General features: G+C 42.2%; 1 protein-coding gene across 1 annotated transcript in view; it reads left to right on the forward strand.

Annotated features, from left to right (window-relative positions):
- Positions 1-12747, forward strand: part of CA10 (carbonic anhydrase 10) — a 615882-nt gene extending 603135 nt beyond the window's left edge. The window contains exons 7-9 of the mRNA XM_065897262.1: positions 7869-8023; positions 11044-11218; positions 12725-12747. Of these exons, the coding sequence (XP_065753334.1) occupies positions 7869-8023; positions 11044-11218; positions 12725-12747 (353 nt within the window). The remainder of the gene's footprint in view (positions 1-7868; positions 8024-11043; positions 11219-12724) is intronic.
- The last annotated feature ends 3634 nt before the right edge of the window (positions 12748-16381 follow it).

The raw sequence follows: 16381 nt of genomic DNA on the forward strand, positions 1-16381 counted from the left end.
CTCACTAACCCAGACTGACGATGGAAAAGACCAGCCTGAATTAATTTCAGGCTGAATTTAGAAAGTCTTCTAAAGAAAATCCATTTTTATTAAAGTTAAATTCGCCTTCAACAGATTAAGGGTGGAGACTGAAATCATGGCATTGAAAAATGGATTTTCTGGAGGAGATATTCATAATTTACTTGAAGTATTTTAATTGTTTAGTGTAGTGTATTGGAACAATGCCAATATCCCTCCATTTTCCTTATGTTAATTAATAAGTAGGCACAGAGCCCCAATTACATAAAAGGTGACATTCTTATCATTTGATTATCTACCTGATTTCATGGGGCCAGCATTATTTTTTTTTTAAAGAATATTTATATTTTCAAGTGGAGCAAAGAACCTTCTTAAATGGGTAAGAGGGAGTTGTTATTAGAACAGTACACATAAATGAATGCTTTCTTCCAGGGTCTTAGGACAGTGGAGTATTTTAGTAGCTTCATTCTCTTTCAGTTTCATATACTCCATTCATTTCATAGACAGTAAATACAATGGTGAACTTCAGTCCAATAAGAATCCAAAAGATTATAGATTCCAAATTTGAAAGGGTCTGATTATTGTCTTAATACATATTTCCAGCAAGGAAATAAAGGCACACAACTCAAGTTGTTTTGAGGAAAGCTTTTAAACATGGTGTTTTGAGCCCTTTAAAAATCTTTTTTCAAACTTGCCTGTTTATAACTTTGCTTTAGACCCCCCCTACCCCAACCCTGACTAAAACATGAATGTGTAGGCAAGGATAGACCAACTTGTAACTGCCTTATACTTCTCAGTTCCTTGGGAAGTGTTCTGTGCACTCACTCCTCAGAGGAACACAGTGTTAAATGTGATGAAATATCAGCAGGGAGCTTAAGCATGTTACTCCTGGTGACTTTCTCTATGCTTAACTGAACTTGTGCTTTCATTTCAAATGAATGGATTTGGAAATATTTTCACAGAATGCAAAATGCAGCATTCCACTCCCCACGTTGCAATCCAAGTAGTAACTATAGTCAGCAAGGAAAAGGAACATCTTACCTCCATTGAATCCAGTTCTCGGAGGCCCTCTTTTTCATTTTTAATTTGTATAAAATGAAAAATCATATTACTTTATTCTTTAGCAATTGCCTTTTTTCATTTCAGTTGAATTTGCCTCAGATTACAAGAGGAAATGTCATTCCATATGAGAAAATTGCCAAAGAGTTCCATATTAATCAGAAGTTAGTCCAGTATTGATTTCTGGAACTGCTGTGGCTTTTTCTCACTGGCACCATTCTCTTTGAATGGGAACTTCATAATCAGGAAGCCGGGCGATGTTAAATCTCATCAATGTCACATAAGTTAACACGATGCATTTACCAGAGGCTGCCATTGAAGTTCAGACTAAGGGAAAGGTTTCCCCGCTATGTGATACTAGGCATTTCATCATGGTGTGTTTCAAAGAAAGAAAGAGAGAGAGAGAAGGAGGGAGGGAGGGAGGGAGGGAGGGAGGAGGGAAGGAAGGAAGAAAGAAAGGAAGGAAAGAAAGAGTCAGCTTTAGGAGTTGTGTCCAAAACTAAGAACTCAGTATAAGATAAGGCATCGATTCAACAAGAGCATGTCATAAAATCAAAAGCACAGCTGTTAACTTCTCCAATCATTTGGAAGAATAAAATGGGGCTATCAACTGTGTATAAATATTCTCTACCTACTGGTTATCCAAGGGGTCTTCCTGAGATGTAGAGGTATATCCAACACATTGAAAAAGTTACAACACTGTCATATCAAAAATTTGACCTACAGAAGAAAAATTTATCTATGTAAGCTTGTTTATATTGAAGGATATTTGGGGGTCTATAGATTATTTTTTAACTTAAAGATGACTTTAGCAATTATCCAGAATATTCTTGTGCCCACAAGTAAGAGGTTACATGACTTATCCATGAAGAAAGAGTAAGTTACTGGCAAAGCCACAGTTGGAACTTAGACTTGAATTAAGACTCCTACTTGAAGTCCAGGGCTTTGCCCTCTATATGATGTTGATGATAGATAGAAGATAAATAGATGATAGATAGATAGATGATAGATATAGATAGACAGATGATAGGAAACCTCTCTATAAAACTACTCATGAAAATTTATTTCATGCCATCACTTCCTTTCAGTTAATATCCTTAAAACAAGGAGAGGCATGCATGATAAACCTATTGGCCTCTGAGCTTCACCCCAAATTTTTATCTCTCTGTTTATAAACAGCTCTGACCTCTAGATCTTTGGCATCCTTACTAATGAATAGGGCCTTGAGAATTTGGAGAGCAGAATCCACCTTTCAGGACATTAGTTCTTGGGCTCCTTTCTGTCTACCATGACCAGAGGATAATACTGACATGCAAAAACTGTTGGTTTTCCACTGGCTGCTGCATGGACAAGGTAGTCTGTGGGTAATAATTACTTCCTGACCTGGTAAGCCATGGAAGACACCCAAGTGTTCCTTGACACTAGGGCTGAAAACTTTCTTGGGTCCCACTGCCTCTTTCCTGCCAAATACATCAAGCAAGTCATTGTGGGGAGAAAAGAAGATATAAAAATGTAGTCAGTAGTTCTCAAATTCCAATCCCTAAAAGATAAAACAGTGATTTAATGTCAGCCTTTGAGGCAGAATGGTGAGTCATGAGGACAAGTGTTATATGTTAAATGCACACATTACAGTTTCAGCAATGTAAACACAAAGGTGTGTTTGGTGTAGAAACAGTAACACCACATGGAGACAGGCAACAGTCTCCATCTCATTCTGAGATCTGGGGTATGACATATTTGGGAGTAGTGGTGAGCAGCATGTATTTAAGCTAATGGTATAGACTGAAGCCTCAGAGATTTTCTCCCATAATCTGACAGATGATGTTGCCTCTTCCTCCTTTATTGTCTGTCCAGAACCACCAGCAGGTGAAGCTGCTGGGCAGAAACCATTTCATTCATGCATGCAGCCAATGTTTAATGAGCACCCACCATGTAGTGGACCCCACGGTAGGGCTTAGGGAATCAAAGATAAAAGATGGAAGCCCTTCTCCCAAAGGATCTCACAGTTTACTGGGACATTCAAATAGGTTAGTTAATTATTGGCAAGCTAATTCAGTAAATATGGTGTAAAAGGAAGGCACTAACCCAGTGCAGGAGAGCCAGGAAGGCTCGAGGAGGCCAAGCAATGGTTATCTCAGGGAAGCTGGGCAAGGACATTAGTATTGGTGAGTACTTGCCATGGGCCAGGCAGGCCCTGTGCCAAGTACTTGAAAAGTGTGATCTCATTTGTTCCTCAAACAACTCTGTGAGGCAAGTACTCTGTCTTAGGCAGATCAGCCTGCTATAATAAAGCAGCATAGACTGGGTGGCTTATAAACAACAGAATTTACTTCTTATAGTTAAGTAAGGATGAAAATATGAGATGACGGTGCCAGCATGACTGGGTTCTGGTGAAATCCCTCTTCTGTGTTGCAGAATTCTTGTTGGATTTTCACATAGCAGAAAGAGAGTGAGAAAGCCCTCTGGGGTTGTTTTTAAAAGGACACTAATCCCATTCATGAGGGTTCCACCCTCATGACCTAATCACCTCTCAAAGGCTCTGCCTCATAATATCATCACATTGGGGATTAGGATTTCAATCTATAAATTTGAGGGAGACACAACCATTCAGTCCACTCTCCACTCCAACCATCTGCATACTGAGAAACTGAGGCTCAGATGGTTACCTGCATGCCCAAGGTCATGCAAATGGTGAACAGCAAAGCCAGCACTGAAACTCCAGTCTGAGACCAAAGTTCACATTCTTCACACAGGGGTTTTTCCAAGTTCTGTAGTGTGAGGAAATTAAAAGGGCAAAGATGAAGTATGCATATTAGCAGATTCATGGGAAGAACAAAGTGGTGAATGAGGACTGTGGGAGGGTAGAAGCTGCCATGTTCTGTGGCAACCATTGCACATCTCACAGGTGACATGGGTGAAGAGGAATTTCCTGGCAGGACCACAGCAGCAGAGCCTGGGATATCAGCACAAGAGTGTTTTGGAAGCAGGTTTTTCCCCTGCTATGTGGGTTAAATCCATGAATGTAACCTGTTGTTCCTGGCCTTCCCCCTGACCCTAACACACACACACACACACACACACACACACACACACACACCAACCCTGTCCTCAAATACAGATGAAACACAGAGGCTAATTATAGTTTCAGAAAAACATAAATGTTGTTTTTCTTTACTCTAGTCATGCCTGGAATGCCCCTCATTCTATGGTCTCCTTCCATCTCTCCTCCCCACCATCCCTAATAAAATAAAATACAATAATAGCAGACACAGACCTACTAGAGAATGGGCTTGAAGATATGAGGAGGAGGAAGGGTAAGCTGGGACAAAGTGAAAGAGTGGCATGGACATATATACAGTACCAGACGTAAAATAAATAGCAAAGGGGAAGCAGTCGCATTGCACAGGAAGATCAGCTTGGTGCTTTGTGACCACCTAGAGGGGTGGGATAGGGAAGGTGGAGGGAGGGAGATGCAAGAGGGAAGAGATATGGGGACATATGTATAACTGATTCACTTTGTCATAAAGCAGAAACTAACACACCATTGTAAAACAATTATACTCCAATAAAGATGTTTTTTAAAAAATACAATAATAGTAGCATGCTAGAGTACCCAATATGCTCCAAGTGCAAGCTTGGTTAAACAAATCACATTGACCTTTAATAAACATGTGCCAAATGCTTCCTTTTCTCATTCAATATGTTAATCTTCAGGCCAAGCCACCATCAGAGGAAAGATCATTAAGTGTAAATTTGATCATGCTACTCCTCAGCTTAAAACCTTTCCGTGGCTCCACATTGCCTACAGGATGAAGCCCTAATTCCCAACAGCACAGAGAAGGACCTTCTGGGTGTGGCCTGTACTGACCACCCACCCCCCACCCCCGCCTTATTCCTCACAACACCCCTTCCCCTGCATCTTACCCATGCACTAGCTGTCCTGAGTATGCGCTGCTCTGTGTCTTTAGCTTTCTTTACTGTGACCATCTACAGTGCCCTTGACATCCACCCTTACCAGCCACACACTGATTCCCTCCTGCTGTTCAAGATGCAGTTCAGGTCAGCTCCTCAATTAATCCTCTGCAGTCCCACCCGCCCCCAGGCATACTGACAGCCTCTCGAGGTACCCAGTGCAGATATATATCACTATCTCTGTGGTTTCTTGCTGTATTCACTTACATTACATCCTGCTTGCCTATACTTAGCTTAGTGCCTGACACATACTAGGGGCTTAAGAAATAGTTAGAGCCAAACGGTGGCTACTCAACATAAGCTTGTTGTGTTGACACCTGATCTAACTTCCAAGGACTATCACATCATTGTGTACTCTGGGCACCACAGTTCTGTCATGGAACCATCTGACTGTACAAGTCAGAGTACAGATCCAGCCCAGCTATATTCCAATCACTATGTCTCTCTTGGGTTTGTCCTGATTCCCTGGTGCTTTGATAGAAAGGTAGAAACATTTAAATGGAAAGAGAAAGAAAGCCCATTCTCCTACTGTTGGTGTCCTAATCCAGCTTGACCAATCTCTCTCATGGGCATTTTGTGGACAGAGCCCTGGAGAAGTTCATTTACCCTATAAGGGTAGGCAGAGGCCAGGAGAGTCAGTTTAGGATGAAGCAGCCTAACTGGTTTTATTTGCATTGTTCCAAACCACTGGATCAGTTGACTTGTCCTTAACTCAGTTGGCAAGCAAAGGAGCTCTGAAATCCAAATTTCCTTGGCAAAGATGGTTCTTTCTTATCAGAGAAACTTGAGTGAGAAATTTCTGGAGGAAGAGATGGGGAAGGTAAGGGATTTTTGCCCAGGAAAATGGATTAGCAGCATTAATGCTCAGGATAAGTAGGTACAGCCTGGGCCAAGATGCATTTATCATCACCACCCTGATATTAAGGTCAACATATTATATATTTTTTTGCAATTTGTTATCTGTCTCTTCAGCTAGAATGAGGGCAGGCATCTATTCTTGTTCACTGCTCTACCCCCAGAGACTAACCTGGTATCCAGCACTAAGAGGTACCTAGTGAACATTTTTTGAATGAATGAATGACTTTGGCCTGGAAGTCAGGTGAGCTGGATTCCACTTTCCACTCTGCAGTTACCATCTAGCACTCTGACCTTGGGCAGGTCACTCTGCCTCTCTGATCTTCAGTTTCTTGTCAATGAAGATGTTATTATATGCCTGACCAATCTTACTAGGACAGTATGAGGTTCCAGCTGTATGTGAAAGTCCTTTTTTACCATTATACATACACAATACTGAATTTGAGAGATTATATCAACCACCAAAGAGTAAGTCCTTTCCCACTGGGAGTTGAACACATGGATGAGAAAATGTATGTGAACCTAGGATGACTGGAGGAGCAGGTCTTATCCCTCTGCCAGCCAGGCTGAGTCCCTGCCATGTGTTCTTCAGGCTCCCTGGGCCGGCCACAGTGGTGGACACTCATGGCAAACCAGTGGGTGCAAGACTCCTGAAGACATAGATTAGAGATCACTGAGGTAAAGAGAGCAGTGGAAGCCATGAATGTAGATGGGCTATGATGAGAATATGGACTGAGGGAAGAAAGAGCCTTGGACTGATCCTCGGGAAATGCCAACATTGAGAAAAGCAGGTAGAAAATAAGAATCCAGCAACAGAATACTGGAAGGAATGGCCAGAAAAATAGGAGTCCCAACTATGGTGTTTTAGAAGCCAAGAGAAGAGAGAAAGAGTCTGCAGAAAGAAGGGAGGAAGGATCATGAGAAGAGGAGGAGAGAAGTTCATTGAAATTTATTGACATTTGAAAACTCCAGTACATTATAATTTTATAAAAATACAACCAATGAAAAAAAAAATACAACCAATGCATTGAATTTAAAAATCAGAATGAAATATACCAACATGTTAATGGCAATTGTTTTATGTGATCAGAGTTATTATTTTCCTCTTTCTTTTTTTCCATACAGTCTTATATGTATTTATGTTACTTTTATAATTGAAAAAGTATATTTAATAATAAAAGATATATGAGTGTGAATACCTTGAATAGGTATAGGACAAAGAGTTATCTGTATGGGCCTTATGGAGAGGAGAGCCACAAAAATGAAATCAGTTGTTGAATTTAACAGTTAAATCTCATGGTAGGATTTGGTCTGACTTACTTTTCTAAAAATATTTTCTTAATGTTCTCTTAATTAAGCAATGCTAATAAATAAGGATGGTGACCAGGCAATGTTTTAACGGGTCCTAAAAACCTTTAACTGTGTATTTCATTATGACTATAATATTATGGGCCCAGGTAACAGGGACCATAACCAAGGACTTGGCTCTTCCTATTCTCCTTGTGGTAGACCACATACTGTTCACCAATATTCATTGTCTCATCCTATGGGAGGAATGTGCTTCCTTAAATCTCTAACATCAGCCTTGGCCATATGATTTCTTTGGCTAACAAAATGTGAGCAGAAGTGACATGTGCCAACATGTGCCAGTGTTTTAAGAGCCAACATATGTTCCACCATGCTTACTTTTCCTCCTATCATTGTGAATCACAAGGGTCTAGACAGCAGCTGCTCTGATAGTCTGGGTCTCAGAGTATGGACAACAATGACATGCAGGAAGCTCTCAGCGAACCTAGAATGGACTTGTATCCGAGCAAGAAATAGAATTTTTTTTGTTTAAAGTGATTGTGATTTGGGGAACTGTTTGTTACTGTAGTCTTCTGGAATCTGAAAAGAAAAAAATTATCAGCAACACCAGCACTTTCTCAAGAAATCTAATTCTTAAGTCTTTTTTATTTCTCTAGATGATGCATATTTACTACAGGGACTTAATATAGAGGAACTATATCCAGAGACCTCTAGTTTCATTACTTATGATGGGTCAATGACTATCCCACCCTGCTATGAGACGGCAAGCTGGATAATAATGAACAAACCTGTCTATATAACCAGGATGCAGGTGAGCTTCTCTGTGGTCTTTTAGCTAATGGGGAAGATGATGTGAAGACTGGCTGGGTTTGTGGAGTGCCTATTGTATTAGTTTGCTAGGACTGCTTTAACAAAGTACCACAAATTTGGTGACTTAAACAACAGAAACATATTGCCTCACAGTTCTGGAGGTTCTAAGTCCAAGATCAAGGTGTCTGCAGAGGTGTTTCCTTCTGAGGAAGTGAGGAAGAATATGTTCCATGCCTCTTCCCTGGTTTCTGGTGGTTTTCTGGCAAAACTTTGGTGTTCCTTGGCTTGTAGGAGCATCACCTCAGTCTGCCTTCATCTTTATATGGCATTCTCTTAATGTCTGTGTCTCTTTGTCCAACCCCCAACCCCACCCCACAATAAGGACATCAGTCAAATGGGGTTACGACCTACCCCAATCAGTCATATTAGATTAGGGTCCAACCCAGTAAGCTCATCTTAGCTAATTATATCTGCAATTACTTTATTTCCTAATTAGGTCACATTCTGAGGTACTGAGGGTTAGGACTTTAACTTTTTAATCTGGGGGTACACAATTCAGCTCATCAGACTTATGTTTAAAGAATCAGCATCTGGGGCTTCCCTGGTGGTGCAGTGGTTGAAAATCTGCCTGCCAATGCAGGGGACATGTGTTCAAGCCCTGGTCTGGGAAGATCCCACATGCCGCGGAGCAACGAGGCCCGTGAGCCACAACTACTGAGCCTGCGCGTCTGGAGCCTGTGCTCCATAAAAGAGAGGCCATGATAGTGAGAGGCCTATGCACCGCGATGAAGAGTGGTCCCCACTTGCCGCAACTAGAGAAAGCCCTCGCACAGAAACGAAGACCCAACACAGTCAAAAATCAATAAATAAATATTTAAAAATAAATAAATAAAAAGAATCAGCATCTGGAAAGGCTTAGCATGAACTAATTATAGATGCACCCTACCTGTTTGAGTGAGAAAAGACAGCAGGGTTAGTTCCCAAAGTGTGCTCTACAACTCTAGTGCTCAAAAGGCAGAGCAAAATGGGTAGTTTGGTCAAATATGTTTGAAAAATCTTTATCAGGGAACCCTCTTGCACTGTTAGTGGGGATGTAAATTGATACAGTCACTATGGAGAACACTATGGAGCTTCCTTAAAAAACTAAAAATAGAACTACCATATGACCCAGTAATCCCACTACTGGGCATGTACCCTGAGAAAGTCATAATTCAAAAAGAGTCATGTACCACAATATTCACTGCAGCACTATTTACAATAGCCAGGATATGGAAGCAACCTAAGTGTCCATCAACAGATGAATGGATAAAGAAGATGTGGCACATATATACAATGGAATATTACTCAGCCATAAAAAGAAATGAAATTGAGTTATTTGTAATGAGGTGAATGGACCTAGAGACTGTCATACAGAGGGAAGTAAGTCAGAAAGAGAAAAAAAAATACTATATGCTAACACATATATATGGAATCTAAATGTTAAAAAAACGGTGCTGATGAACCTAGGGGCAGGACAGGAATAAAGACTCAGACATAGAGAATGGACTTGAGGACATGGGGAGGGGGAAGGGTAAGCTGGGACAAAGCATTGACATATAGACACTACCAAATGTAAAATAGATAGCTAGTGGGAAGCAGCCATATAGCACAGGGAGATCAGCTTTGTGCTTTGAGACCACCTAGAGGAGTGGGATAGGGAGGGTAGGAGGGAGACACAAGAGGGAGGAGATATGGGGATATATGTATATGTATAGCTGATTCACTATACAGCAGAAACTAACATAACATTGTAAAGCAATTATACTCCAATAAAGATGTTAAATTTTTTTTTAAAAAAAAGTAGAAATAAAAGAGAAAAAAATAAAAAGAGCTAATTCGATTTCATTGCTGAGAGGTTTCTCAGAGTCTTTAGAATGATATACATGTCAGTCTCCAAGAAGAGGCAATATGATATGTAACATTTCATAAACATATTTGAATGTGGGATTTTTTAGAGCATCTCACAGTATTCCTAGTTGGGCTAGCTAGTATTTCTCAGAACTGAATGGGAACTAAGAGATCTGGCCTCTGAGGCCAGCTTTACTAATGGCTCCTTATGAGCTCCTAAGCCTGTTGCCCCACTTCTTTGAAGTGAATTGTCTTCTTTGTAATGAAGGGGGTAAATTACATGAGTCTATTCTATGATTGCAAGGGTCTATAAAAACTCAGAGGAAAGATAAGCAAAGGAAGCAAATCCAATCTCCTTTACAGGATATGTATTTACAACCCAACAGCAATTTGAACAATTTGAAGTATCTGATGTTATCTGTATTTACTGGGAACTCTTAGTGACTAGCAACCCCCTCCATCTAACTTCAGCTTAAAAAAAGGATTTATCCATGAGATACTGGGTCATCTTATGGAATTTAAGATCAGAAATTGATGTCAGGAAGTCACTGGAATCAGAACCCCAGAAGCGCTTTCTCTCTGTTCTCTCCTGCTCCCTCCTGCACCATAGCTTCGTTCTCCTCTACTGCTAGAGAGTATTCTTTAGCTTCACAGTCCTGGGTGGAACATGGCTGCAAACATTTTAGTCCAGCTCCAGATCCTGATATTCACAGAAAAGGAACTGAATTAATCCAGCTTAGTTTAGCTCTGACTCCTGGACCAATCACTGTAGTTTGAATAATACCTGTGTGGGAGAACAATTCCCTGAATTACTGGACCCCAAGGTGTGATAGAAAGAAGAGACCCTGGAGAACACCCGGCTGGGTTTCCTCCTTTGACAGACAGTGTGTCATAGGACAGAAGAGAATCACTGACTTGTTCAGAGGCACACAGGAGCCAGGGAGCTTGAAGCAAGGCTCCCTCCAAGCATGGAGGCATCAATGGGTTGTACCCACTGAACCCATGAATCAGGGTCTGTGGAAGCCTCAGGTGCCCTTTCCCACACAGCTGGCACTGCCCGGGTTGGCCACAGTCTACATGGTCTTACTTCTTTCCTGGTATGGGTGGATCTCACAGCTGTTTCTCTCTCCTCAGATGCATTCCTTACGCCTGCTCAGCCAGAATCAACCATCTCAGATCTTTCTGAGCATGAGTGACAACTTCAGGCCCGTCCAGCCACTCAACAACCGTTGCATCCGCACCAACATCAACTTCAGTTTACAGGGGAAGGACTGTCCAAACAACCGGGCCCAGAAGCTTCAGTATAGAGGTGGGTTCAGTGGCTCAGAGGGCAGTGGAGACAGGTCAAGCCCAGTCTTCCTGCTCACACCTACTCTGAAAGGCCAGGTACTATCTCCCATTGGAGGAGTCATGATTATAAGTGACATTTACATGGTGCTTTTCTACTGAAAAAGTCTGTATTTCATAAACAGAGACAGAGATCAAATCTTTAAATATTGTCTGGCTTAGGCAAGACAGCATTTTCATTGCCTTTTTACAGAAGAGCCCAGAGAGGCTGATGTTCCCAAAGTTACGTGTTAAAACAGGACAGCTAGAAGCATTAGTGCTTTTAGTTATATACACAATAGATCCCCTTTTCCCCTAGAAGGTGAGCAAATAATTCTGGATGCCAGGCCATTAGGACCCAATGAGGTGTGTGTATGAATGCATCTTTTTCTAGTGCTATGTCCCTAGAAGTGACTATAATTCCTACTAGAGGGGACATTCAAGATGCCTCTCACCTCCCATAACCCTCTGGTCCACACCCAGCCCTCTCTCTTCCCTTCTACACACTAAGTACCTATTGATCATTGTCATAAACTCTCAACATGGAAAGGAAGGTGGAGGAAGGAGTGTTGTGGAGATGCCCCCAACCAGGAGTTAGGACACCCAAGTTGCTGCCATGGTTCTGACACTAACAAGCCATATAAACCCAGCCAAATCATTTAACCCCAGGGCTCTGGGTGTGTCTGAGAGAGAAAATTAAAGACAGAAATGTGGAGGAAGTTGGAGAGATAAAGTGGAGGGTAGAGGTGATAGCTGCTTCTAAAGTTGCCTGGTAACATCCATAGTCCTCATATTTAGGCAGCACATTATTGTTTCAAAAGGGCTTCCCTATCCAGACTCTCATGTGCTCCTCACTACAATCATGAAGTAGATGGAATAGGGACACACCCAGAGTGCCAACTTTTTCTGCAAAGGGCCAGATGGTAAATACAGGCTTTGTGAGTCATAGGGTCTCTGCCACACTCTGATGTTTTAGGGTGAAAGCAGCCATAGACAATATGTAAATAAATGGTTGTAGCTGTGTTCCAATAAAACTTTATTTACAAAAGCAGTTCACAGCTGGATTTGGCCTGCAGGCTGTCATTTGCCCACCCCTGGTCTAAAGCAGCACCATCCACTACGGCTTTCTGAAAGGATGGAAATGTTCTGTGTCTGCATTGTCCAGTAGGGTAGCTACTAGCCACATGTGGCTATTGAATGTCTGAAGTGTGGCTAGTGTGACAACGCAACTACGTTTTCAATTTTATTTATTAATTTAGATTTATATTAGCCACATGTAGCTAGTGACAACCCTATTGGATAGCTCAGGCCTAGAGGTTCATAAGAAAGTGGAGAGGGTAGTTGGGATACATACAAGTAAGCAGACATTTAGAAAACTGTCCCTTCCCCTTTGGAGTAAGCCCCCCAAGCTGTGTGTAAATTAATCCAATTATGCCTTGTTTTGTGTTGTTTGTGTGTTTTGTTTTGTTTTTTCTCTCTCTCTTTCCAGTAAATGAATGGCTCCTCAAATAGGAAAGTAAGCCAAGAAGAATCCCACCTCAGTGAAATGCTACAACTGTGAATTGACGTAACCTAAACTGTCCCCTTCTTTCTTCTCTTTCTTTCCTCCCTCAAGCCTCATTCACTCTTTGGATCGGCCCTTTCTTCATGAAAATTGTCTGCAAAACCTTGGCAGAGGAATATATCTCTTACACACACTCACAAACACACACACAAGCACTCACACACACATACACACACATGCAAATATATCTACTCACATACACACTCATACAGCCCCCAAGATGGAAAGTTAAATTTTAGAAACAAAAGGCTCATTCATAAGAGGTCTTAGAAGAAAATAACCAATTAACCTGATTACAATTTTGATACTGTTTTCCGAAACAAATAAATCTACCGAATGAGAATTTTCAGCCTTGTATATTACAAAATTCTTCCAAAAGAGAGAGAGGAGAAAACACAGGTCTGACAGCATCAAGTGGACTTTTGTTCTTTGCATCAAGTAATCTCAAATAGTGTCCTAGGATCCTTTATGGGTGCTGGTGACAGGTGAGCCAAGACAAAGTTGGCCAAGGACACATTTCTAGATTGTGATTCTTCTGTTTACTCAACAATTTAAAAAGAAAAAAGGACAGACATTGAATAGATACACATTGTATATATATATATATATCACCACAGACTATTAAAAAATGGAATTATTACCCCTCTTTGTCATATATGTGTAGTAGGGTTTGCCAAGATCATATTGATCCATTTGCTGTTTCTTATTTTCCAAAGGTCATACATTGTGTTTGGTTATTGTTAACAGCTCAATAAATGTGTTTAACAAGTTAATTTCATTTTTCTGGCTATAGTCTATTCTCCTTCCTTACAGGCTAAGCCCTGGCTCCATGCAACTGCATTCTTTGGTTTCATTTGTTCCTTCATCTACATGTTTTGCTCATTTGCAGCCAGTTTTTACTGAGTTTGTGGCAATGGGAATGCATTTGCTAAGCAAGTATAACTTTAACTCCACTCCATGGCTCTATCATTCATATGAGGTGAGGTTCAGCCTGAGATAGTAGGTGACAGATTTCTTGCACTTCAAAACTGCCACCGCCCACCCCACCCCACCCCCGTGATGCTCCCTTGAAGGAATGCACTTTGTCTTGTAAATTCTTGGGAAAGGGGTGTCTTTTCTCTCCAGGTGCAGCTGGATCTCACAAAGTACAAATGAATGCCTTTCTTTTCTTGTTTATAATGGTCACTCACTGTGTTTGGTTACTGTCAAGAAATCAATAAATGTGTGTAACAAGTTATCCAGTACCGTGTCTGAGTTTATTGAGGAGGAGGGCACTCCCTGATGAAGCCTCTGAGTCCTGCTGTCTCCACAAGCAATTGCATTATGGCCAGCAGGGCAGCCAGAGCCTCCAGAACAGCCTGTCTGGTCATTCCCAGAGCCAGGTAATTAATACCCTGTTGAGAAAACATATAGGCTTAGCTGCTGGAAGGGAAGACTTGGCTGTTCATTCAGTGGCCAAATTAAAAATAACTTTCATCTTTCCTTTCTGTTACAGCTCCAGAAAGAAGGGAAAGCACAGGCATGTAGGGTCTGTGCAAACAGGAACATCCACAAATATGTCAAAAACTTAAGCAAGTGGCTAGGTTTATTGATGACGAAAAAAAAAAATCAAACAGCCAGATATTTCATATTTGAAACAATACACTTACAGATCTGTCTGCAAAGATCTGTAATACACCAGATCTTTCTGCAAAGATTTAGTGTGGGCAGGTGGCAGTCTTTCTTTGTATGGCTTGCTGCTTCCTCTCTAGGTCAGGTTCTTCTTTAGCCTGCAAGGGCAGGCAGTGATGTAGTGTGTCAACTAGGCCTGGCTTCAAATTGTCACCCTACCACTTACCTGCTTGCTGTGTGATCTTAGGCAAGTTGCTTTACTTCTCTGATCTATAAATTGGGGATGTTAGTAACTGCTTCCATGAACTATGAGGCTTAAATGCTATGTAGCTACTTAAAGCAGCTAGCACAATACCTGCAATGATTGTTCTGTAAAGACTGACTATAGAGCACGTGCATTGCCTAAGTATTAGAGGTTTTCCTAGACCAGACCATACCTTCCCCTCCAGGGAGGGGTTAGCATCAGTCACAAAATGGGCATCAAATTAATACCAAATGGAGGAGACAGGAGGAACCCCTGAGTGACTGGGTAGGACGTCGGGGGAGTAAGGGGGGAGGAGAAGTGGAGGCCAGATAGGACCGGTGTCCCTGAGGGTTGGCTGAGAGTGGGGAAATGTTCCCACATCTGGAGGGACCCTCGGGCGCTTGGAAGAGCAGGGGAGCACACCTAGTGTTTCTCCCACCCACTCAGGCTCCGGGAAGCCTGCTGAGCTCCTGGGCCTGGTCCTCCATTCTCTGGGACCCCCTCCAACCTCATGGGTCCTAGGGATGTGGGAGGGAGGGAGGATAGGGGAGGATGAGAAGAGGCAGACAGAGGGAGAGGGGACCCTCTAGGACCGGAGAATCAGGGGAGGCACAGCAGGTGTTTCCCCCACTCACTTGGCCTCAGGAAGCCTGTGGGGCTCCTGTCCTCCAAGGCCCCGCTTCATGCCATGTTGGTCCTAAGGGTGTAGGAGGGAGGCAGGGTCAGTAGAGGAGAGGTGGATGTGGGGGGCGGGGGGGTCCCTCCGGGATCGGAGGATCAGGGGGGCATGGAGGGAATTTCCCCTACCCACTCAGGCCCAGTGAGCCTGCTGCAGTCCTGGACCCGGTTCTCTGACCTCCAAGTGCAGAGGCACTCCTGGGACACTCCTGCTGCACTGAGCCTAAGCCCAACACCCACTGCCCAGCCAGGGCTTTTCTGGCCCTGTGGGGCCTAAGCATAGTTCCCTCCCACCGCCTAAACCCAGCCCCTGCCTAAGCCCCGCCCCTCAAGCCAAGGCTTTATCCAGCTTTTTTTTCTGAATTTTATTTTATTTATTGTTTTATACAGCAGGTTCTTATTAGTCATCCATTTTATACACATCAGTGTATACATATCAATCCCAATCTCCCAATTCATCACACCACCACCCCAACCCCTACTGCTTTCCCCCCTTGGTGTCCATACATTTGTTCTCTACATCTATGTCTCAATTTCTGCCCTGCAAACCAGTTCATCTGACCATTTTTCTAGGTTCCACATATATGCGTTAATATACGATATTTATTTTTCTCTTTCTGACTTACTTCACTCTGTATGACAGTCTCTAGATCCATCCACATCTCTACAAATGACCCAATTTCGTTCCTTTTTATGGCTGAGTAATATTCCATTGTATATATGTACCACATCTTCTTTATCCATTCATCTGTCAATGGGCATTTAGGTTGCCTCCATGACCTGGCTATTGTAATTAGTGCTGCAATGAACATTGGGGTGCATGTGTCTTTTTGAATTATGGCTTTCTCTGGGTATATGCCCAGTAGTGGGATTGCTGGATCATATGGTAATTCTATTTTTACTTTTCTAAGGAACCTCCGTACTGTTCTCCATAGTGGCTATAGCAATTTACATTCCCACCAACAGTGCAAGAGGGTTCCCTTTTCTCCACACCCTCTCCAACATTTGTTGTTTGTACATTTTCTGATGATGCCCATTCTAACTGGTGT

Source organism: Phocoena phocoena, chromosome 19 (assembly GCF_963924675.1).
Source record: "Phocoena phocoena chromosome 19, mPhoPho1.1, whole genome shotgun sequence".
NCBI lineage: Eukaryota > Metazoa > Chordata > Mammalia > Artiodactyla > Phocoenidae > Phocoena > Phocoena phocoena.